The sequence below is a fragment of the Camelus ferus genome, chromosome 35 (assembly GCF_009834535.1).
Source record: "Camelus ferus isolate YT-003-E chromosome 35, BCGSAC_Cfer_1.0, whole genome shotgun sequence".
Lineage (NCBI taxonomy): Eukaryota > Metazoa > Chordata > Mammalia > Artiodactyla > Camelidae > Camelus > Camelus ferus.
This window is the reverse complement of record NC_045730.1, coordinates 26854902-26879801: the sequence shown is the minus strand read 5'-3', so window position 1 is coordinate 26879801 and position 24900 is coordinate 26854902. Positions and strand designations below refer to the sequence as shown.

The 24900-nt window shown below is 56.0% G+C and overlaps 1 protein-coding gene across 1 annotated transcript in view; it reads left to right on the top strand.

The window, feature by feature from the left end:
* The first annotated feature begins 426 nt into the window (after positions 1–426).
* The window catches only part of LOC116661543 (nascent polypeptide-associated complex subunit alpha, muscle-specific form-like), a 76010-nt gene continuing 51536 nt past the window's right edge, over positions 427–24900 (top strand). Inside the window, exons 1-2 of the mRNA XM_032473840.1 lie at positions 427–534; positions 767–1537. Of these exons, the coding sequence (XP_032329731.1) occupies positions 427–534; positions 767–1537 (879 nt within the window). The remainder of the gene's footprint in view (positions 535–766; positions 1538–24900) is intronic.

Here is a 24900-nt window from a genome sequence, read left to right as displayed (position 1 = left end):
GGTGTGAGGTTATTGGAAACCACATTCATGTAAGTGCCGTAGTGCTGGCACACAGTAGGTGCACTCCTGGCACACAAGAGGTGCACAGGCTGTTTTCCCTAAGGAGCATTCGCCAAGCCCAGCACGTGGAGGTGGGGGATGGGAAGCCAGGACTCTTGGGACCCACATTCCTCCCTGCAGCCTGGGTGGCAGAGGAGTGGGAGAGCCCGGTGGTTAGCCCTCCCTGGGGAATGCAGTGTCATAGAATATTCTCTAGTCCCAGTATCATGCTTTCATGCCCAAGACCCAACCCAGGACGTCTGGTAACCAACCCTTCGCTGAGAATATGACGAGGTTGTGGGTGGGCTGATAGTTGAGTGTGGGGTCCTAGGCGTGGAAGATGGGAGGGCTCTGTCATCAGTTCGTTGTTTGCCCAAGACAGAGACCATGTGGGTGGTAAAGGAGGAACTCAAGTCTGAGGAGGTCATGTGTCCTTGGACCGCCTTCCTCAGGATCCCCGATTCCCCAGATCCTCCTGAGGGCAGCTGTGACGCAGTAAAATGAGCCATGACCACATGTTAGAAAGCTTGGTTGCCCTCTTCGTCCTCCACTAGCCACCTCGTTCACCTGGAGCCTTGGGATCCTAGGCTGGTCCCTTCACCCTCCTAGCCTCGGGGTCCTCATCCGTGACATGGGGATGACAGCTCCTCCCAAGATGTTTGTATTCATAAAATAGCGCCCTGGAACTACTAAATGCAAGCTGTCTCTCTTCCGCCTCCTGGAACAGTTTGTTCTTTTCTCTCCCTTAAACCTCGCGCTCTCCATCCTCGCCGCCACTGAGGCCACAGTCCCCAGTAAGCGGCACGCTGGTCCCTCGCGCTGTTCCCCAAAGCCCCACCAGGAGGCGCCCTTTGCCCTCCGAAGCGGGCCGGGCTCGAACTCCTCGGGGCCGGGGTGGGCGCCCCTTTGCGCAGGGCGGTGCAGGGTGCGGGCTGCGCCGCGGTCCCCCGGAGGTCGATCCACCGCAGTGCCGGCACTTCGTCCCGCGGCCACTCGGCCGCGCGCGCCCCTCGTGCCCCTGCCCGGCGCCGCGTCCCCAGCCCCGCGCCGGCTGCTCGGCCTCGGCGCCCCCGGGGCGGCGGCAAGTTTGCCCCCGGCCGCTCGGCCCCGCCGCCGCCGCCGCCGCCGCGCCCCTCCCACGCCTCCGCCCCGGGGCGCCCCGGGCGAGGCGGCGGGCGGGCGGCGAGGGCGTGCGGGCCGCTGGACGCGCGGGCCCCGAAGGGGCGCCCCCCCCCCACCCCACCCGGGGCAGGTGTGCGCGGGCCGCCGCAGTTCCCGCGCTGCCCGCCGGGCGGCGCCCCGCGCCTCGGCCGCGCTCCTCCCGCGCCGCCCGCTCCCCGCTCGGTCGCCGCCGGACACAGACGCCGCCTTCAGCTGCCGGCGGATCACGCTGGAGCCGCCGCGGCTGCTGCGGAAGAAGGGAAAAAGGAAAACAGTCCGGCGGCCGGCGGAGCAGCGCCCGGCCCCAGCGCAGCCCTCGGAGTGCGGAGCCGCCCAGGTAAGGGCAGGGCCCGCCGCGGCGCCCCCGGCCCGCACCTGCGCTGCCCCCGCGCCCCCCGCGCGCGCCCCCTCCTGCGCCCGTACCCCCTCCTTCTGACGTCTCTGCCTCTCCTGCCCTCCCGGCCCCCGCCCCCACCCTCCCCTGCGCCCTTCCTCCCCTCTCCCGCCGTCAGCCAGCCTGTCCCCTGCACTCCGGCCCCTGCGTCTCCGGATCGGGCTCCGAACCCGCATCGCTCTGAGCCCATAGTTCCTTCAGTCTCCATCCAGGTCTCCCTCTCTCCGCATGCCTTCCTCGGGCTTGCCGTCCTCCCGCTCTGGTCCTCCCCCCGCCCCTGTACAACTCCCAGCTCTGCCTCTGCCCCCTGCAGGGATGACGGCCCCTTCCCCGCCCCGGCGCTTCTCCCCCGCACTCCGTCCCCCTCCGCTTGTCCAGTCGCCCCAGTCCCCGGCTGCAGTGCCCCGTGCCAGCTCAGCCCTGGAGCCCACGAAGCCCCCTTCCCCTTGCCTCATTGCCATCTGCCTCGACTGCCCCGGCCCCTGCTCTGGACTCCGGCCACCCCCCCAACTCTACACGCCGTCTGGTTTGGGCGGAGCAGCGTCCTATCAGAAATGACCCTCTTTCCCTGGACTAATGGGGCTCCCACCCATCCCACCCTCGTTCACCCGAGTGGGAAGTGAGGGAGAAACTCTAGAGACCTGCATTTGGGCGTGTGATGGGGGAGGGGGCTGGGCAGGCGAAGGGGGAGGGGAGCTGACTGAGCTTCTCTCCAGTGAGGGCTCTGGTGAGCTGCTCAGACCTGGCCAGGCAGCTTGCGACAGCTGGGACGGGGGTTTCAAGGCACCGACAGCACCTGTGTCTCTTTCCCTGGCTCCCTTGAGCTGGAGAAAGTGAGAGGGGAGGAGTTGGAGCCCAGGGAGTGTCGGCAGGGCCTTTGGGGTGGGGGAGCTGGCGGTTGGGGGAGGCCTTGGGCAGGCTGGCCCGCCAGCCTGGCAGTGGCCGGGCAATGCGGCCGAGCTTCTCCCTCGCCGGACCTTTGGCTGCTCAGCTCTTGGCATCTCTACTTTGTGCTGCTATCTTCCTCCTGGTGCTGTTGTCTGGTGATGCCATGAGGTGCCACTTCCCTGCCTCCCTGAGAGTGGCTCTCCTGGGCATGTCTCCCAAGGGCCTGGGTTGTCTGGAGAGAGGAGGCAGCTTTGGGCTTGGCTGGGCCCCTGTGCCAGGCAGCAGGCGTCTCTCGAGTCCAGGCTGGGAGGTCCCAGGACTGGCCGCGAGCCCTGCCAGGAACAAAGAGAACTACCTTCACCTAAGCTCCCTGTGGGTCACCTGGGTGACAGTGATGCTTCTAGGAGCACCTGCCATCAGTGGGTATGGCATCCCCTGGGATAGAGGCTGTCTGGGTTGGCAGCGGGTGCCTGAGAGGGAAATCTGGTCCTGCTTGCTCGCTGAGCGTCTGTGCACGTGTGATAGGGTGAGGGCCTGGAGAGGTCAGCTGTGCTCCAGCCCCACCGGGGAGGAAGCCCCAGGAACTCTGCTGGGCATCGTCAGGCTCGTTGTATTTGCTGAAGCTGCAGCTCATGCCTTGGCATTAATCAGGTTTATTATTTTCCTCACTGGCTGGATGTGTTCCTCAAGGTCACAACCCTTTGGAGAGTTAATCTAATTATGCACACATTACAGTGTCTGGGTTTGTTTAATTTTCCGTGTTTTGTTCATTTCTTGTGGATCAAGGCTTCCGTGGAGCTATGGCCCGGGCTTGCCTACCAGCCTCCCGCCTGCCTCTCCAGCTCCATCCGTGCCTGTCCTCCTCTGGACCTGCCAGTGGAGACCAGAGAGGAGGCTGGTCCCTGGAGCTCTTGGGAGTGCCTGGTGGGGAGGAGGCGGGGGTTAGTGGGGGGGGGTGACAGGAGATTTTGGTTTTCTATGTTTTCCCCGTCCCCTAGGCGTCCTGATCATTGGCTGGCATTCTCCCCAGCACCAAAAGTTCTTCCTAGAGACCAGGTCTGCTTCTTGGTCTGGCTTGAGGATGGAGAGGGAACTTTGCGTGGTGGGAGAGAGGCAGAGACTCGCGGGAGAAGGTCCCAGCTGCCGGGATGCAGGGCCTCCTGGACCTGAGAGCCTCAGCCGCCCCCAGTGTGGGTCTCAGCCCAGTGGAGACGGAAGGAAGGAAGAAGGGCAGGAAGACCTGCCCTGGGTGAGCGGGAAAAACGCTTGGAAAACCAGAGGAACAGCGAGGAGGGGCCCGGTGGCCATGTGGCTGGTGCGGGCGGGCAGTGGCCGGGAACGTGTGTGGAGAGAGCATGTCTTGTTGCTTCTGCGTAGTACGCATCCCTTATGTGTGGATCGAGCTCTGCAGTTTTCCAAATGCTTCTTAGAAAAATTCCTTCACTGGATCTGAACCAGACAAGCACTTCGTCTGTCCCAGCACCCTGCGGGGACGGTTATCGATCCCCCGGAAACTGAGGCTCAGAGAGGTCAAGTGACTTGTCCAAGGCTCTGCCGCCACCCGTGAGGCCCCTGGACTCCCAGCCCCGGGCTCTTGTGCCCCTGCTTGTTGCTTTTTAAAGTCTCAGCTGTTCAGCCCTCCCTCTGTCATATCCCATGCTTCTGTCTGTCTGTCAGCTCAACACTTTCTCCCACTGGGTGGGGGGGTGGCTGGCTCCCTGCCCCCACCCTGGGTCTGGGGCCTGGCCGGTCCTTGGTTCTGCATTCTCCCTGCCCCTAGATTAGCGCCCTGCCACCCCCGCCCCAGACCGGCACTTCCTCTGGACCCCTTCCAGGTTCTCCCAGGCACGCAGCGCCCCCAGCCCACTCTCCTGCACCGTATCGCTTCAGCCTCGGTGCTTTGGGGCACTGCCGGGGCCCAGCCTGACCTTTCCCCCCCCATCACCGTCCCACCTGGGGCTCCAGTGGTGCACCCCTGGGGAAGGGTAACAGCCTCCTCCCTGGGCACCCTGATGCCGCACCTGCCTTCCTGCAAAGGTAACATGCGACCTGGTCACAAGAGGCTCATTGGCCCTGGGGCTCCTGCATGGAGTTTCCAGATGGTGGCTTGGAGTTTATGGCATCCATGGGCTGGCCCCAGCTTTATGCCTCTGGATGTGACCCTCTGTCCCCTCTTTGCCCACCCTCGCCCGAGGCCCTCTACACCTTTTCCTGGGAAGCCCCCCCCCCAACACCCCGACCCTCAGTCCCAGCAGGAAGTGGTGGCAGCTTCAGCTGCTCAGTGTCAGGCAGACCTGGGTTCCTATCCTGGTGTCACTTCCTGAGTGACTTAAAACAAATCACTTAACCTTTCTGAGCCTCACTTGCCTCACCTGTAAAATGGGGATGATCTCACCTGCCTCAAAGGGTTGTTGTTGGCATGAATGTGTGCACGATGGGAATGTGGTTTGCCCTTGTGATGAGCAGCCCAGGAGGGGCCCGCGGAGCCTCCCCTAGGGGGCTCCTCCCACGCTGCCTCTGTGGTTTAGCTCCCAGCTCCTGCCTGCTGTGGATAATCCCCGGTCCCTGTTTGTCCCCGCACTCAGCTGACAAGTGCCCCGAGTGTCGCCTTTGCCTGGTGCCTTTCACATCCTCGCCTCCAACAGAGCAAGCACTCTCCTTCAGCATCCCATAAATCGGCCCCTGCTCCTAGTAGGAATGTAAGAAATGGTTGTGACTGGATTATAACATTTGGTTACATAAAATAGGGTTTGCCTTACACTTAGCAGGGACCGGGAGGAAGGGCTTCCCGGCAAGGAGGGGCTGCACGGGCTGAGCAGGGACAAGGGGTGTCCTGAAGCTTGGTGATGGGCAGGAGGGAGGGGGCAGGTGAGGAAGGGTCCTGCCTAAGGGGAGAAGGGTGGGCAGGGGTGGGGCTGAGCTCACTTGAGTCCACAGGACCTTGAGAGCCAAAGAGAAGGCGTTCAGCATCCTCAGGCACCCAAAGAGGGGTGAGGACCTGGAGGTGACGGCAGAAGGGGTGCACTTGAGTGACATTTCCAAGGAACAGCCCAGAGGAGGTTAAGATGCTTCTACGAGGCACACTTAATAAAAAAGAGAAGTTCAAGAGGCCGAGGAGGGTGGTGGAGGCACATCCCGGGGGCCGGGGCAGCTGAAGTGGTTTCTGCTCTTCAGCCTGGCAGGGCTCCTGAGTAGGGGGCTGGGTTTGGGGATGAAGTGTCGCTGTCACCTTTCAGGGACAGCTCGCTGCTTCTCTCTGCCTGTCAGGTAGCCCGAGCAGGGCAGCCCTGTTCCTCGTCCAGCGGCTGTGTGGGGCGGTGGTGGCGCTCCTAGACCAGATGGCACGGGGTTCAAATCCAGCCGTCCCAGGTCCATCAATGCCTTATAATGAGCCAAGTCTACTTCCCACGGGTCCTTGTTCCGCACCCCTCCTTGGAGCCCCTTCTTCCCCTTCCCGTCCTTGGGATGTAAAGATATGTCATCAGCAAGAAGCAAAGCCAGGATTCAGTCTCCTCCTACCTGGGCTTCTGTCCAGGACGCTTTTCCCCAGAGTCCCCTAGCAGGAAGATGATGGCCTGGAGGGGGGGGTGGGGGGGGACTCCAGGAAATGTGCAAGGCTGGGACTGGCCTCTTGGGCAGGTTGGTGCCTGATCCTTGGTCAGCACACATTTCCCGAGTGCCTCTTGGGTGCCAGGCACGGCCTCAGAGGGGCACGGGGTGAGCTCGCCCCTGGGCTGGGCCCTTAGTAAATATGTGCACAGGTATCTTCTGAATCTGTCAGAGGATGGATTGGGCCTCAGGTCCTGGGGGCAGGGGTCTGAGCACCGAGGTGACCACGTGCTCCTGTGGGACTGGGTGATGCTGCAGACACCCCACCAGTGGGCGAGAAAGTTCTGATGACCCAACTCTAAGGGTAGGCGAGTAGGTGGAGAAAGCTCGCCCAGTTTATTGGCTGAAAACAGCCGCCTGCCCTTCTCCTTTGACAGGCAGGGGTCCTGGCAGAGGCCAGAGTAAACGGGCTGGAGCGTGGACCTGCCAGGTAGGCTGCAGGTCAGAAGTAAGCAAGGCAGTGGGATGACATGAGTAGTGGAAAGCCAGCCGAGGAAGTGCATTTCTATCCATGCATCCGGCCAGGCTGGCTGCTCGTGGGCAGGCCCCTCCCCCGAGCTCCTCTTTGGGGAGGGAGGTTGGCAGAGGCGGATGCTCAGGACTTGACCTTGGGCCTCAGGAGCTGGGGTGGAGCCGACCTTTGTCCCATGTTCCTGGGCCAGCAGTGCTGTCCGTCTTGCCGCGTCTCAAGTGTCCGTCCTCATATGTCTTGGCAAATCCTCACCGCAGCCTTGCACGATAGGCACTGTTGGTTCCATTTGACCCAGGAGGGAATGGATGCTCCCAGAGCACCCTGAGGTCACACGGCTGGACCATACATAGCATCACCCCTTTTCTTCTATACACATGGCTTCTCCTGGTGGCCAGTGCCTCCCCAGGGAGCCAGTAGGTGTCTCTGCTCCAGCCTCCAGCCCCTGCCCGGGAGAAGCTTAAGCAGCTCACCTGGAAGAGGGCCAAGGGCTGGTGACCATGACAGGTCAGGCCACACTTGGATGCTTCAGGGAGGTCAGCAGAGGTCATCGTCTGTCTCCCCAGGACCTGAGCTCCCCTGGCACGGGGTCTATGTCCATTTCTCAGCATTGCAGCCCCCACAGCTAGGACGGGACCGGCATGTAGTAGGTGCTCAATGCATACTTGTTGAATGGATGGCTTCTCTGGGGAGCCCCTTGCGCGCAGAGGCCCTGGATGGTGGAGCCTCGGCTCCGGAAATCTTGGGAGGGCTGCTTCAACTCAGAGACCTACTGGATCAAAGGGTTAGTTGTGGATCTCAGAGCACATTTCCCTGGTGGATCGTGGGATTAACGCAGCCCCTAATGGAACTGACCCAGTACAGAGGGCAGCCCTGGCCTGACGGGACCTTGGCCCCAAGCACTTCAGCTCCTCCTCGAACCCAGCTGAGCATGGCACCAGGGGCCTGTTACCGAAGGCAAGTTCACATGCCCGCCGCACCATGAGGCCAGGCAAACTGAAACACTGAAGTTTGATGCAGAGAGATGATTATTACAGGGCCAAGCAAGGAGGACGGGATGGCTCATGCCCCAGAAAACCCTGAGCTCCCTGAAGGGTTTCAGCAGAGCACAAAGGCCAGGTCAGGGAGGCGGGTCGCGAGGGGCGTGATCGACTCGTGCACAGTTCTCTAACTGGTTGACATAGAGGTAACAGGGCGGTCAACACTGTCAACCCCTAGGGGCCAGACGGTCTGGGGCCACGTGCTGTCAGTCATCAGGTAGTTAATTTCTTCCCTTTGGTGGTGGTTTTAGCATCTGAAAAACTCAGGAAATATACATGAGATACTGTTATCTGGGTACTTCAGAGAGGAGCTGCAGCAAGGGGTATGGAGGAGGGGTCTGACCCTGGAAGGCCCCACAGGGTCCTGCTGGGTTATAGGCCCAGGGGACCAGACAGGGGTGTCCAATGAGAGTGGAGGTGGCTTGTGTGCTGAGAGCTCAGACCTCCAGATCAGGGTTGAGGGGCACTGCTGCTCCCACGAGTGCAGAGGAGGCCTGGGAGCAGAGGCCTGAGCCCCAGGGTTGTTCCTCTAGACACGCAGTGTGAGCAGGGGCCCTGTGCCCACAGAATTCATTTGTTCCTGGGAAGAGTTAGTTATGTGAGGGCAGCGTGCAGGGTGGGGCTTAGGGACTGTGGGAGCAGAGGACCTAGGGAAGGACTGCGTTTGTGTAGGGATGGAGGGCCCCAGGATTCAGAGCGTGAGCTGAGACACTTTTGACCTTTCATCCCTGGATCTCGGGGCATGGTCAGGAGCAGCACTGTGGATGCAGAGCCCCCGTGACTCCTGCCGCCCGGTGCCGGCCACGGTCAGTGGTGTCTGCTAGGTTTTCTCCTGTGCCCACTTCTGCTGATTGGCCTGGGTACCTGCAGCGCTGGGTTAAGAGGGGCCTGCGGCGGAATGTCCCTAGGACGGGGCCTGGGTTGACTTGGGATGTCTGCTGCGGGCACAGGGTGCAATGCATTTGTCAGGTCAGATTTAGTCCAATCATCTCATTTTACAAGTGAGGAAAGCAAGACTCAGGTAGTAACTTGCCCAAGGTCACGTGACTTGCAGCATCAGGATTAGAAATGGGGTCCCCTGGCCCCTGGTTCTTTCTTGTCTCATGCCTCTCACTAGGTGGACTCTCCAGGAGCCTCTTATCAAACCAGTGGAGCTGGCGCCCTGCTCTACTGCTCCCTACCTGGCCCACCATTTGTGTCCCCACTCTCCCCGGCGACTAGCCAGCCCCTCTGTCTTGGGCAGAGCAGAGAACGAGCCATGGAGCAGGCCCTGCCCTCTGGGAGTTGTGACCCCCAAGAGGCATGAGGTGAAGAGACAGGCAGAGACATGGTGCAGACCCACAGCAGGCAGTGGACACATGCCCATCAGGGACGTTCCCAGGTTAGCAGCGTATTGAGACCCGGTGTCTAGGCTGAAATGGGCAGAGCAGGACAGGCTGACGGCTCCTCTCTGAGCAATCCCAGGAAGCTTCCTGGAGGAGGGGGTTCCCTGCAGCATGGGGGTAGGGGAGTCTGGTGTGATGTGTGGAAAGGAGCCTGGAGTGGTAGAAAGGTGACAGGAGAGGGCCTTGGGCAGCCTGGGGTTGGAGTCCCCACCACTTTACTTACTATGCAGCCTTGGGAAAGTCTGTTACCATGTCTGAAGCCTCTGCTCAGCAATAAAATGGGGTAATAAAACAGCGTTATCTGCTAGGGCTTGGGGAAGAGCAAATCGGTTAACATCTATGGAAGGGCTTCTTAAATAAGGTGCTTTCAGTACATACTGGGTGGCTTTATATAGATTCCAGAATAGTCAAAGTAATCTGCGGTAATAGAAATTAGGAGAGGAGTTACCCTTGGAAGGGGGGCCAGGGGTGGTGGGGTGCTCTAGAGTACTGATAATGCTGTTTCTTGATCCAAGAGCTGGTTCTATGGACAATTCACTGAACTCTACACTTTTGTGCACTTTTCTGTATGTACATTACACTTCAATTAAAAATTTTTTTTAATAAAGTGCTTATAATGCTTAAAATGGTCAGGTTATAATGGCCATCGTTTGACAGAATGTCCAAGAGGAGACTCGGAATGACGTTACTATAAACAGCTGCTTTCTGTGGAATATTTCAGGCGGTGTGCCAATTCCTTCACATGCATTTTCTCATTTAATCCTTACGACAGCCCCTGTTTTACAAATGGGGAGACTGGAGGCTCAGAGAGGTTGTATTAGTTGCCCAAAGTCACACAGCTAGCCTGGGGCAGAGGTAGGTTCAGAAGCAGGTCTGACTCCAGAGCTGCATTCTCCGTGGAGCAGGAAGGACCTAAATGTTGCCCGGACCCCTTCCTGGGCTAACTGGGGGGCGTTTCCTGGGTCTGGCTTGTCGTTTAACCCTGACTGTGCCAGGGTCCTGCTGGCTCACAGCTTGGGGTGGAATGTGCAGAACAGCTGCTCCCCTGCGGGTCCCAGTCTGGAGATGCCTCCAGGATGGGAGTAAGTGGGAAGCAGGAACCAGAAGGGAGGCATTTGTCTGGAGAGCAGCGAGACGTGCTGTGCTCCGTGCTGTGCTCGGTGCTGTGCTCCATGCTGGTGGAGTGGGAGGGCATCTCCAAGGGTCTCGGTAGGGAGGAGGCTGTGTGGAGGCTCCAGGGTTCAATTAAAACCCTCCAGGGCAGATCCCTGCCGGGTGAGAGGGAGATTTGGCAGTATTTCTCCTCCCAGCACCCGAGGGGAGGGGGGAGCTTTTATGCATAACTTGAATTCCCTCACCAGTTTCCGAGCCTGTGGTGGGGGATTTGCATCTTCGCAGAGGCCTTACTGCTCAGCTGGAGAAGCTCGGGGCACGCTTGCATCTTCCCAGGGTGGGCTGGGGGCTGGGAGGAAGATGGGAAGCCAGGCACTTTTGTTGCCTTGATTCTTTGGCTAAGCAAGTCAGCCGAACTCAGACTAAGCAACTCTGCCCTGTGGCCTTGTCTAGTGGGAGAGAGATGGCAATGTGTTTGCGTTTATATGCAACTGGCAAAGCAGATTAAAGCCTTATTGTTGTCCAAGGTTTCCAATCATTTGGGGAAAAGAGGGCCTGGTGGTGTCATTCAGAGTACTGGAGACCAGACAGGCTTCCTTCCAGCTGAGCTGCTCACCTCCTCTGAGAGGCCTGCCCTGATTAACCCCTTCAGCTCTTGATGGCTACCTCCCAGCCCTCAGCAAGGATGGACACACTGTGAATAGAGGAAGTGCATTAGCAAGTGATGGTTGTTTATGGTTGTTTTTGTCTTAAGTTTATCTCCAGTATGTCAGCCCTGCCACCCTTATTTGACTGGAGGCTGGCTGAGGGCAGGGACTATGGGCCTCCCTTAGGGATTCCATCCATGTAGCAGGTGCCAGTCTTTAGTGCTGGCTCTAGTTCCCCAGTGTAGCATTGACTCTGCCTCAGGACCTTTGCACACGCTGTCCACCTGCTTGGAACCCCTTCCTTCACCTCCTTTCCTTCTTTTGTATCACTCTTGCTTATCTGTTCCTCTTCCATGAAGCCCTTTCCTGCTGCCTCCTGCAGCCTGAATAGGGCCTCTCGCTGCTCCTGCCCCTCCCCCTCCTGCTCTCCTTCCCTTCTGAGCGCTCCCCACGGGCACTGTCCACTGCTCCATCTGCCACGCTGGGCGCTGAGCTGGGGGTGACCCAGAAAGGCGCTGCCCATCCTTTATCCTTCCACGGAGCTGGAACTGGTGGCAGTGGTTTCAGGGGCCCTGGGCTCCTGGTGGAGGGAAGCCTCCCTCCCTCGTGCTCCCCGTGCCCACTGTGTGCAAGTTTGCTTTCAGACGCTTTCATAGCCAGTTTCTCATTTAATCCCCCCAGCAACCATGGGAGGTGGGTGTTATTGGCCCACTTTACAGATGAGGAGATGAAAGTTCAGAGTAGCTAAGTGGATGTGGCCCAGTCACCTGGCTTATAAGCAGCAGAGCTGGGATCCAGTTCATTTTTTTAGCATTGCAGCCCCACCATTGCTGCCCTTCCTTCCAGGAAGCTCCATTCCCTGCCTAGAAATCAGGGAGCCCCGAAGTGTGAGTCCTCAGAGCACCTCCCTGTCCTTGCTTGGCACCTGAGAGTCCATGACCTTGGAAGGCCTGTGTCCCGACCGCAAAGTGCCGGTGGGGAGCAAGTCTGGCTTTGGCAAACAGCCCTGTGGTCCCAGGACATGCAGGGCTAATTCAAGTGCGAACAGTGTATTAGTATTTATTGCTCACGCTCCACTGCTAGTAAAATTTGAGTTTTAAAAATAATGGTGAGCAAATGAATTGGTCGATGGCCTGTGGGGAGAGGATGCGGGGAAGGGTACTTCGTGGAGACGAGTGACAGCGGGGACTGAGCCACTGCAGGGTCCTTGCTGGGGTGTGGGATGGGAGGGCTTATCTGGGTGGGGCGGGCAGGGGAGCAGCTCTTCACTCCTGGCCTGGTTCCTGGTCCAGTCTGGGAAGTCATTAATCTGCATGTTACAACTTGCTGAAAGCACATTTGCCGCCGGTGGCGGTGGCAGCGTCTCCAGGCTGAGGAGGTGGCTGTTTGGCCGGGGGAATAGCTCTCCAACGTCTGCTTCAATTACCTGTGCTTAAAATGCATAATGTGAAACGTCGCTTCCTACAAGGCCCCATGCCTGCCATCCAGTGGGTGCCTATGTTTCTGACACCTGAGTTCCAGAGCAAGCCAGGTCCTGCCAGGCAGGGCAGAGACCTAAGAAGAGTCTAAGAAAACCGAGGGACACATCACAGGCTCCATGATGTCTGGGAAGTAGGGGGAGAGAGAGGGAGGGCCCTGGGTGCTGAGGGGACTCAGAGCCACCACCCCTCTCCCCTACAGGAGACACATCTTTGTCCCTATAATTCATCTGTCCTGCTGTGTCCCAAGAGAATCATGGGCTGGAAAAAATATAATTTAAGAAAGAGACGACCTGCTACTGTGTGACGCTGAGGGAGTCAGTTAACCTCTCTGTGTGTGAATTTCCTCATCCATAGAATGGGGATATGAGACCTGCTGGGCCCGCTTCTTAGGATCAAGAGGGAAAACAGGGATGTGTAAGCAGAAGGGACATGACAGCCCTTCATATATCTGGAGGCAGCCCTCGTGCTTTCCTTGGGAAATTGCTTTGCTTAAAGCTGGGCTTTTGGAGGGCTTAGGAAATGTGCGGGGATTTGGGATTTGTGTGCGGGTGGTACCTGCAGCACCGTTCGGATTTCCTCCATCAGCAGTGGTGGCATGAGGGCCCGCACTGCCCTCCGCCCCCTCCTCCCTTTGCCCTCCCACCCCCACCACGGGCACCAGCCCTGCAGCCCTGCCCAAATGAGTGCTCGGTCACCAAGAATCGCCAGCACTGAGGACCCAGCACTCGGCACCCATGCTCTCCAATCCTCAGCTGGTCTTGAGGTGGGCACCAGTATTATTCCGTTTTACAGAAGTGGGAAACTGAGGCCTAGAGCAGTGAGGGGCCTGCCTGAGGTCCTGTTAGAATTGAGCTCTGCCTGGCTCCTTCCGCATCCTGCCGCCTCAAGGTTCTGGCCCAAGGCTGCCATGCCAAGGGTTGGGTCAGTGACCTCGGGGTGTCCCTGGGAAGTGGGTGCCATCTCCCTTCCTCTCTTTTACTCCCAAATGGAGACCCTCCTCCTGCCTCATCTCTGGATGCTCTGAGCATGAAGAAAGGCCTCAGTGCACCCAGCAGGCATTTGACCTTCGGAGCGCTGTGGACTGAGGGAGAGAGACATCCAAAGACCGTGTGTGCGTGGACTCCCGGGCCGCAGAGCAGAGCTGATTGCCTGATTCTGACTTTGGCCTCTTTGAATGGTCGGTTGTGTCTCCGCAGCTCCAGAAGCGCCCTGCCCATGCTGCGCTGAACATCCTTTCCCCAACCTCAAGCCAAGCCCTGGGCATCCACCGAGGCCCTCCCTTCACCCCAGCTTCTTTTGATCTGGCTGCCCCAGTGCCATGGGGTCTACCCTGGGCATGGGCACAGTGGCCTGGTGGCCCTGTGGTGTTAGCAGGAATGTCTGAACAGCTGGGAGGCGCTGAACACAGGATCTTCACAATGGGGGGAGTGGGTACTGTTTAGGCATTTTGTGTAAATTAGTAATATTGTAACTGTTAATTGAATGTCCATCAAATGCCTGTCAGGGGTTTGATTTAGCGTGTCTTTCCCTTCTAGTCCCAGCTGGCCGCTTAAGTAGTTTGCCTGCCTGGCCCTCGTTTTTCTTTCTCTAATGTGATCCCTTCCCTGCGCCCTCAACCTGGGTTTCATTCCACTGGCTTCATAATGAGCATCTTCTGTTTTCTGGCGCTGGCCTCCCGGTGGTCCCTGGGCCCTCTCAAGTGGATTCCCATAACTCATTCCTCAGCTGGTGTTTTGTGGAGTATCTGGAGACTCAGGACGGACAGAGTCTTCCTGGTGCATTTCTTCTGGGATTTAAATGCTTTGAGACCTTCTCTGGAAGGGAGTGGAAAGGGCAGTGGCCTGGAGACTTAGGGGACCAGCCCTGGTTTTGCTGCATCATTCATTCATTCAATGAGGCAAGAGTCAAAGCCAGGCCCTGTGATCAGCCTGTGTCCCTCAGGGGACAGATTCCTGAGTCCAGCGCTCTGTGGGAGATGTGAACAGGTGATACAGTGCGGCGTGGTGGTCGGGGGGCGGGGCATGGGGACACTGAAGTCAGATGTGGGCAGAAGGAAAGGCCTCCTGGAGGAGGAGCAGTGCCTGCAGTCCAGCTTGAGCTGCATTTCAAAGGACAAGGAGGAGTCACCTGGCAGAGGGAGCATCCGTGATGGCGGGGCCAGGGGGGCACCTGGAGTCAGGCTAGGGGCTGAGAGCAATGGCAATAATGATACCATCCTGAGCACTCACTGAGCATGGGACAGTGTCGAAGGGCTCCTTAGACTGTCTAGTTTAGTCCTTATAACAACCCCACACGTAGGTACCGTCAGCACCTCCCTCGATGGCTAAGGTGGCGGAGCCCGGGTCCCGCCTGTCCTGGTGGAGGCCCAGAGCCATGAACTCAGGCGTCTGTTCAGGAGTGCCGGCTCCTTCAGCACCTGCTGCCTCATGGCTGTGTCTGTCCTAGGGATGTTGCACCAAGGGTTGGGTCAGTGACCTTGGGGTGTCCTTGGCTGAGCCAGATTATGGAGGGTCTTATGTGTGTACATCAGAAAGTGTTAACTTTATCTGGAAAGCTACAGAGAGCCACTGAGGAATTTTACACGGAGAAATCAGGCTTGTTTGTGGAAATAATCACTCCAGCTGCAGCGTCCAGCCTGGAGGCACGGAGGGAGCTACTGAGCCGGCCAGTGGCCCTGCCAGGAGGGCTACGGGCTGGCGAAGGTTGGGGAGTTGAGGTGCAGAGGGGCCCATGGGGCCCCAGAGGCACAGAGGAGGTAGGATCTGCAGGGCATCTCCGGGCTGATTGGATGAGGCTGAGGGAGGGTGGGTGTAGGCAGGTTTTTAGATGATTCTTAGGTCTTTTTTTTTTTTTTAACAAAGATTAATTTTTATAAAGTACATGGATGAAGTCTCATCAAAAGGCAAATTCTTACCTGTTACAGCCCCTCTTTTGGTGTTCTGAGACCAATTCCCAGGGGGTTGGAGAGGGGTTTCCCTCACAGCACCAGGCGATCCTCAAACACCAAAAGGGTGTTCAAGAATTCAGCTCGGTTCCGACACCATCTACCTGGAGGCAGAATCAGGTTCCCCTGGTGACGGGCTCAGTCCCACAAGACCATGCCCCACTTCAGATGCCAGCGGCAAGTCCAGGCTGCTCCCTGTGCTTCTGACCCACTGGCTACGGATTGGAGGTTCCCACGACCCCCTCCAACTCAGGATGACTGACGGACTGTAAATCAGAGGCTCCCACGACCTCCTCCTCGGGTTCGATGAATTTGCTAGAGCGACTCACAGAACTCAGGAAACACGTTTCTTACCAGATTACTGGTAAAAGGATGTAACCGGGGAACAGCCAGATGGAAGAGATGCAGAGGACAGGGTACAGGAAAGGGCATGCGGCTCCATGCCTTCTCCGGGGGCACCGCTCTCCCCAGAACTCCCTGGGTTCACCAACCAGGTAGCTATCTGAACTCTGTCCTCTGGGAGTTTTATGGAGGTTTCATTACATAGCCGTGATTCATTAAATCCTTGGCCATTGGCAATTGATTCGACCTCCAGCCCCTCTCCTCTCCCAGAACCCTCTAATCACGTGGTCAGATCTGGCAACCAGCTCTGTCTTCAGGTGGGGTCCAGAAGTCACCTCATTAACATAACGAGACACTTTATCATGCTCACCGCTTAGGAAATTCCAAGGGTTTTAGGAGCTCTGTGCCAGAAATGGGGATGTAGACTAAATATATATATATATATATATATATATATATTTATATATCTTACTATATATATACATATCTTATTATAAATCACAATACCACAGTTCCCAAATCAATAAAAACATCTTTACCCTATAAAGACCACACGCTCATGGTCCCTGAAGTGAGAAACGGAATCCCTTCCAGCTTCACCGCGCTGATTCGAAGTCTGAGATATGGCCCGAATCCTGACTTGAAGACTGTAAGTTGATGTATTATTGACTCACTAGCATTAATTAGTTAATAGCATGTTTTCCAAGACAGAAAATATATGCAATATTAAAACTAACTAAACGTGATTTAATTAAAAAAAAAAGCATTCCGATACTTCATACCCTTTTAATGTAACTGTAAGGCCCATTAGTTACAGAATTCCTAATACGAGTTACTCTCATAGGACAGAGGGTTTTTTTTTTTTCAGTTTTATTGAGATATAATTGGCATACATCACTGTATGAGTTTAAGGGCTACAGCGTAGTGGTTTGACTTACATATATTGTGAGATGATTACTGCAGTGCATTTAGTTGCCATCCATAATCTCATCTAGATACAATGAAAAGAGAAAGCAAAACAAAAAAAACCCAAAAAACAAATTTTCTCCTTGTGATCAGGACTCTTAGGATTCATTCTCGTAGCAACTTGCCTGTGTGTCCCACGGCGAGTTAACCATCCCGTGCTGTGTGTTGCATCCCTGATGCTTATCTGTCTTGTAACTGGAAGTTTTTGACCATTTTCCTTCAACACCACCCCTCCCCCCACCTCTGGTCACCACAAGTCTGATCTCTTTTTCTGTGTATTAGGTTTGTTGGGTTTTAGGTTCCATCTGTAAGTGAGATCGTGCAGATGTTGTCTTTCTCTGTCTGACCTATTTCATTTAGCAAAATGCCTTCAGGGTCCATCCGTGTTGTCCCAAATAGCAGGATTTCCCTGGTTTATTTAAGTGGCTGAATAATACTCCATTGTATATATATGCCACGTTTTCTTTATCCAGTCATCCGTCAGTGGACACTTAGGTTGTTTCCACGTCTTGTTATTGTAAATAAGGCTGCTATGACCATGAGGGGGTGCGAATATCTCTTTGACATAGTGTTTTCATTTCCCTTGGATATATTCCCAGAAGTGGGATTGCTCGATCATATGGTGGTTCTATGTTTAATGCTTCGAGGAACCTCCATGCACCAGTTTACATTCCCACCAGTAGTGCACAAGGGGTCCCTCTTCTCCGCATCCTCACCAGCATTTGTGATCACTGAGTCTCCGTCTAGGGCAGCTGGGAGCCATTCACCAAGACAGGGCGTACAGGGGAGGGCTAGATTGCAGTAGCAGGTGATGGCCTCAGCTCTGTTTTAGACTAGCTGATTTGAAGTGACTGTGGAACATCCACGTGGAGGTGTCCAGCCAGCAGTCGAACATCCGCACCCAGAGCCCAGGAGGGAGGCCGAGGCCGGGGATGCAGATTTTGTAACCGAGGCAAACGGGGTGCACGGGTTTGGATGAGAGCCCCTTGAAAGAACGTTTAATGTGAAAAGAGAGGAGAGCTGATGACGGGGCCCTGGAGCCACCTGCACTGAGGGCCTGAGTCCACGGGAGGGACCAGGGAAGCAGCCAGAGGTAGAAGGCCAGCCAGGAGAGAAAGGTGTCGCAGAAACCCAGGAAGAAGTGGGGGAGTAGTCCACAGCACGGAACGCTGCAGGAAGGTACGGGAAGTAAGACGAGGGCAAACTGTGCTTAGGGATCTGGCAATTCAGGGGTCCTTGGTGACCTTCCTGGATGGGGACAGGAAGCAGGTAACTGCAGTAATGGAGGAGTGTCAGACAGGACTTGTGGCAGGTGGTCTCCGCGGCCTGGTGGGAGAAGGGAGGAGAGAGCAGGAGAAGCCCCTGGCAGGGGCACAGGTTCCCGGGAAGCCTCTCCAGCCTCCTGTGCAGGGCAGGTTGGGGTGTGGTGATGGCAGCACTGGGCTGGGTCTGGGGGGCAGGAGAGGCGTGTGGGGAGCCCAGGAGGGACGTGCCCGGTCAGGCCTGGATTTGGAGCCTCTCCCCTCAACCAAGCCCCTCACGCTGGCTGCAGAACCGAACTCTTATTCCAGGAGCCCAGCTGTCATCCTAGGACCATGCAGGCTCCCTCTTTGGAACAGGCTTGGCTTTGAGAGTCCTCCTCTGCTCCCTCCTGGTGTCTTGTCTCTGCTCGTGGGCACGTTTTAGGGATGACCCAGAGAATAAGACTCCTGGCCGATTAGCTCTAGACTAATGACTTCTGGGGTTTGGGGAGGTGGTGTAGTGGCCTCGGAGTCAGACCCGTGTTTGAGTCCCAGTTCCATCATTTAACCTCTGTGGGTCCTCGGTCAGGATGCTTAACTTCTCCAAGCCTCAGTTTTTTCACCTACACAAGGTGGCTGATATCAGCATTCACCTTCTAAAGCTGTGGGATGTGAAGAAATGATCCATGTAAAGTGCTGGGCAGCGCACCTGTGTGTATGGACACCCCTCCGTCACTGTTAGGTGTGGTTGCTCTGGGTGTGTCAGTCCCAGCTGTGCCATCAGGTGGTCTTTTTCGTCTGTATCTGCCTCCTCAAAGTAATGGAACAGCCTTGGCTCCCCATCACCACCGCGAGAGCTGGAAGTGAGACAGTGGAGGGACCCACGTGTTCTCTGAAGCCCTGGCCACGTTCTGTGCGTAGTTAAAGGGACTCCCTCTGTGCCATTCTGGTTGGAACCTTCCTGTGGCAACTGAGCATGAGTCTCTGAGATCAGGATCCCATGACAAAACATCCCTGTCCCTCCCCCCATTTTCCCCTCCTCTCGGCACTTACTACCTTCTAGTACGTTTACTCACGTGTCTTGCTTATTGCCTGTCTCCCCTCACTAGCACGTAGCCTCCGTGAGGGCGGGGATCGCTGTGTTTTGCTCACTGCTCTATCCCTGGTGTCTGGAACAGAGCCTCGCACACAGTAGACGTTAAGTAAGTGTTTATCGAATGAGTGAGTGAGTGAAAGCCCAACAAACTGCAAGCTTTATTCTTACTATTTTTTTTGTTAGCCACCTGGCTCCTACCCCCCTGTTCCAGAATCCTGCACTATTCATAAAACTTGCTCTAGCCGGTTATCATACTGTGCAGTGCAAGCAGATTGCTCTTGGACGGGAAGGGAGGGAACAAATCATCCTGTCCAGGATGGGAGTAGGACATGCTTCACTGAAAAGATGACGTTGAACTGGGCTTTGAAGGATGAACAGGAGTTTTCAAGGTAGAAAAGAGGAGAAAGGGGATTCTAGGCAGAGCCAATAGCATGAACAGAGGAACCTGTGGTGTGAAAGTACGTGGAATGTTCAGGGAACAATGAGGAGTAGCCAGATGTAGAGAATGTGATGTGTGCCGGTGGGCTGGAAGGAGTGAAGTGGACATCTTGGGACGGGGTCTTGCTGATGTATGTAAACATGCCTAAGAAAAGGCGGCAGTAGCTGAGAGCCCAAACTCGGGCTTGGATTTGTCTGGGTTCCAGGCACAGGTGTACTGCTTCCCGCGGCGTGCTTCCGTTAGCTGTGAAGTGGAGAGAACACTAGTACCCACCTTACAGGACTGAAGTGAGGATTAAGCGAGCGACATACATGAGGCACTTAGCACCTGAGCAGAGAAGTGACACAAGCATTCACTATTATTACTGTAGCAGGAACTCCGAATGTTGAGTGCTGTTTGGCACACATATCCATGCACATCTGCAGTGCCGCACATCGCGAGCGGCCCTCGAGGCATGAAGCGATGCTATAACCCGCCTCCAATCAGCGGGCGTAGTTTGTGTTTCTCGGTAGTAGGCATGAATACATATGAGTACAGTATTGGCCAGCTTGACTGGCCTCTCCTGACCACAGGGCTGCGTTTATACCCCGGTGGGTCAAAGCTGCGGATCCGTGTGAGATGACGACAAACATCCTTAGGGGCGCAGGGGAAGAGGCACTGCGCTGAGAAATCGCAGGGAGGAGGGTGGGAGGTGCCAGAAGACTGAAGACAGGCAGATGTTTTCACAGAGAAGAAAAAAGTAGATTAAAAATACTACAAAGCATTCTGTGTCCCTGCTATTTTCCTCCAGCATTTGGAAAGAGTGCGTGGAGCAGATGGTTCTGCAGCTCTGGGGACGTGGGTGCTCCCCGGGGCCGGCAGCTCTCACAAAGAGCAAGCAGGTCAACCTCACCTGCTCTTTTTTTTTTTTTAAAAGCTTACTGTGTCTAAGTATCTTAGACACGGGTGTCTTAACTTCAGGCAGCCTTGAGCCAAGCCTTGACTGTGTCCTTAGGAATAAGATGAGAAGCTGTAAACAGCCCTTATGTGCAGACAGGTGGATTTACAGCTGGTTTGTAGTCGGACCCAGAGCGTTGATTAAGGAGCAGGGTGGACCCAGAGAGAACTCACCTTTTCTAGGCTTTCCTTCGGTTACTTATTTGCATGACAAATATTAACTGAGCCCTTCCTGTAGGTCTCTGGTGCCAACGGTGTCATCATGGGCCCATCCGGGGTGACATATCTATTGATGTCTTGGATGAAGAGCGAGGAGGCAGATTATCAAATGCGCACATGCTGCCGGGCTGGGAGGGAGGGGAGCCACTCCACCGGGTGACTTGAATCTGCCTGTGGGTGATGGACAGGCAGAACAACGGGCCAAAGCCAACACGATGGAATTAACCACGAGTGAATGAGAAGTCTCGCGTCCAGATTTTTGAACACAGAATGGGGCGACCTGCCTTGGCCTCGTTTTGGGCAGAGGACTTGGAGGTGGGGCTGACACAAACTCCGTGAGGCCCCCGATGCGAGCTATAGGAAGGACCCTGATTAGAGCATGTCGGGGGGCACGTGGCATCGAGGACCGAGCGCCTCACCCTGAGACACACTGAATAAATCCACAGTGCATCCAGGAGCGGGCTGGCGACATGGCCAGGGGGCTGCAGGAAGGTGGGAGAGAGGACTCAGGGTGACTGCGTCAAACGTTTGAAGGTCTACAGTGCGGTTAAAGGAGAGCGAGCTTTACTGATCTGTGTCACTGTCCCCTGCTCTTTGCTCATCAGCGGACACACAGGACCCCTCCCCCCACTCCCCTTCCTTTCTGCAGTTCGGTCATCCCCTCCTTACCTGGCCAACAGTTTCTTTGGAAATGAGAGGATGAAGGCAGGAGGAAGTCTGGGCTGTGGTCGGGGGTGGGGGACCTCCTGTGTACAAATGCTTCACAGCGTCCCAGCCACAGAGCAAGCTTCAGAATAAAGTCACTGCCCTGAGCAGGGCTGTCGCACTGCTCTTTATGGGACACGAGGAGAACGAGGATGGGTGGGTACAACTGGGATCCGTGGGGTCTCTCACCAGAGCAGTCTCTGTCCTGCCTGCGGGAGTCCTACCCGGAAACCCACAGTGAGGGAGGCAAATGCAAGTACCTCCTGGGGGTTGTCCCCAGACCCCGAGGCTGAGCTAATCACTGCTTCTTCTCTGGGCTCCGGACGCCCCGTGCCCTCCTCACCGCGCGCCTGGCGAGGTGCCTGACCGAGGGGCGTCTGCAGCTCCTCCCCACCGCACCGCAGGGCTGCCCGGGCCTGCTTTCACCTCAGTGCTGGCCCCGCGCCACGCACAAAGTAGATGCTCGATAATGAATGAGTGAATCTGCAGCAGAGCAAATACGCGCTTTTCTGTGTACAGGTTGGAACACAGACTTCCTCGTTCTTTGTAAAAGCAGACCTTTGAATGAGCTTTTCCTTGTTACGGGGCTGGACCCAGGGTGGAGGGCGGGGATCAGTATCTACAGATCACACAGCCAGGAAACCCGGAGAGCAAGCTTGAGATTTACTGCCAAGGCCAATGCTTAAGTAAAACCCTTGTCTTAATTATTTAGCCGTAATAAACAAAAGTGTGTTTAGGTGTCATAGCCACAGACGTTCACATATCACATCGCTCTAATGAGGGCGGAAGCCTTTAGAGATAGGGAGAAGCTTGGGTATCCAGTACCGCTCCTGGTCTCAGAAGCTCCGCACGTCCCCCCAGACACGGGCCTGTCTCTGGGTCTGCTCTCCAGGACGGGTTTGGTTCTAGGCCAGTGGGGAGGAGGGGTGTTTCTGGCGATGCTGCTCCTCTTGGGAAGAAAGAATGGGGCGCAGTAGTTACAGGCAGGTGCTTGTTCCGGGAAGTAGAAGGTGCCAGGTGACGGCCCCCACCTCCAGTGCCACCCCGGTCTACCAGGCACGTGTCTATCTGATTCCCTCCCCGTGAAGTCTGTTTTGTAAAAGGCCCACTGTCTCAGGACAAGCCCATCCAGCCACTCCAAATCCTTGGGACTTAGTATTCCGAGCAGATTTCCCTCTTCTTTCTCCATGAGTTAGAATCTGTTTTCACATTAGTAATGAAATTGTGTGTATTTTATTGGCCATCATCCTTGGCTTCCTTGCCGCTTCGGGCTGGCTGGGCAGGCTGCCTCAGGTCCCTTCTCCTCCTGAAGTGCTGAGGTGGGCCAGGTGCTGGAGTTTGCTGCTTGAGACCTTTAAACTGGCAGCCCTCCTGTTCAACGATTTAGCTCGCTCCAGAGAAGGAAGAAGTCGGAGGGGGGAAGGCATAGAGTTTCTCCATCGTCAGGTCAAGGCAATCCAGGTAAGCCTGCAGGACGACTCCGCTGGTGCCCACTGGGGCTCAGCGCCCTGACTGTATCCCGGGATGGCCTGGGGTCCTCCCAGGGGAAGTATCCGGGGGAAGGTCAGTGTCCTCACTGGTCCAGGGGTCAGGTGAGAGGTTGCTTTTCTCCTGAGGAACTCTGTGCAAGGGAAGGAAAGGCCAGAGCCACTTCCGGAGCAGGTCAGAGGCACTCAGCCCAGGGTCTAACCAAGGTCAGAGGAAGCACACGGTACACTCTGTCTAGGGGATGACGTCTTGAAATGGAGCATCTTCTGTGGGAGGAGAGTACAGCCCTCGTGTCAGTGCTGGGGTGGCTTCTGGGGGCCTGTGGGACAGCCCGGGGCCTGTGTCCCTGCTGTCCTAAAGAGATTCTGACTAAGAGGTTTGGCAAATCATAGGATGGACCCTTTAGACGAGTAGGGAGCAACTTAAACTATCAGTGATAGTTATCCCTTACATCTGTATCCACTTAATAATAGGTCCCCAAAGGAAGCGGTTTTGCAGACACAAGTCTCATTTGATTTTCACAACTACACAGTGGAAAAGAGTACTGTCTGCCCCTCTTTGCAGGTGGACTCCAAGTCCAGTGCTCTCGCGGGATACACAGCTGTCCCTTGTGGCTGTTTGCTGTGAGGGAAGCTGGCCGGGGACTTAATTGGAAGTATTTTAGCTTCAACAAATCTTATTTGATCTGGAGCTTCATTCAAGCTGCCATCAGCAAAGTTACTATCATTACCTATGTATTTAAAGTGGTTAAATATTTAAAGCCATGTCAGCTTTTCCCAGCTAAGGAGGGTCACCAAACACATCAGCCAGATGCCTCCACGGGGATCCCATTGGTGAGTCTCTGCACAGGGAATGTGAGTGGGGATGAAACAGTGGGGTCCCTGAGGGGGAAGGAGGCAGCCAGGTAAAGGGGAACCAGCAGCTCTAACCTGCTTGGCTTCCAAAGGCCTTCTCAAGGGTGCAGTTTTTAAATAATTGAGTTACTGTGGGGCTGGGGCTGTGGCTTTGTCACCGGTGGAGAAGCTGGCGATGGAAAGTGAAGGGTGAGGTGGACAGGCAGAGAATGGAGTGTCTCTTGGGCTGGTGGCACCTATGGACATGATGGTGACCCCAAGGGTGACGGAGGCAGCTTCCTGGCCTCTGGGGAGAGATCACCAGAGATCTCGCAGGCCTGGGTCGGTGACCGGGAAAAAGTGAGGCAGCTTTGATGTGGGGAAGTGTGTCGCGATGCTTTTAGGGAGGGATAACCCACGCTGCAGAATGCAGGGTCGGGGCACGTTAGTTACCAGGTTTCTTCCTGAGGATGCTCGCGCAGGGTGCAGAACCTGGGTGTCATCAACACAGGGGTCCTTGAAAGGGTTCGGGGGTTGGTGGGAGGTCTTCAGAGTTGGATGCAAAATTGTGAATCTGTGCCTTTGAGGCACAAGGTCGGTAGCATTCATCAGGTTCTCGAAGAGGGCTGTGGCCTCAAAAAGCACCACTCGTCCCTGCGTGGGGCCCTCCAGTGTGTTCCATCACCTGCTCCCACAGCCCGGGGAGCAGGCGCGGCTTTAGGCGCAGCCTCCTGAACGTGCTCTGCTCGTTCACGTTCCAGGGCCTTTGTCGGCTCTGCTCTCTCTATCTTTGCCTCCCTGCCCACCTGCCAAACTCCTGCTCATCCTGCAAGGCCCAGCTCAAGCCTTTGCTGACCCCTCCCCTCTGGGCGGAGCCGACAGACCCCTCCTTTGAGCCATCATCAAACCTTCAGCAGGTTTATCGGAGAATCTACCACTCAGTGTATTAAAATTATTTATTCCTGTGTTTATTTCACCCAGAACACTAAGCATTTCTTGAGGGCAGGGGTGACCCTCTTCCTTTCTGAGTAAACCTTTTGAGTAAACCATTGATAAGATGTGTTAAATTGACCTGAATAAGCCCTTTCAGCCAAAATGGCCACAACAGGTAGGTATCAATAAAAATACTCCTTGGACATTGGAAGAACTGCAACACTGTTGTTACAAGGAAGCTGTGTCCCTCGCCGGTGATGTTTGCTTGGGTTTGGAGCTGACTGCGTTTGACTTACCAGGGCAAACAAGGAAGGGAACCATTCCAGGGGGCATCAGAGCTCTGGTCCTGAAGTAGGAGAGGGGTCAGGGCTGGACTCGGACAGCTGGGGAGAACCACTAGAGATGTCGTCGAGGAAACCATATGTGGCCCATTCCACAAACTGCACCAGAAAGAGGAAGCCAGGCAGCACCTGGGTGACGGAGGACCCGAGGGCGGGGAGCGCAGCGCAGGCTCCCAGGTGCCTGGCGTGGT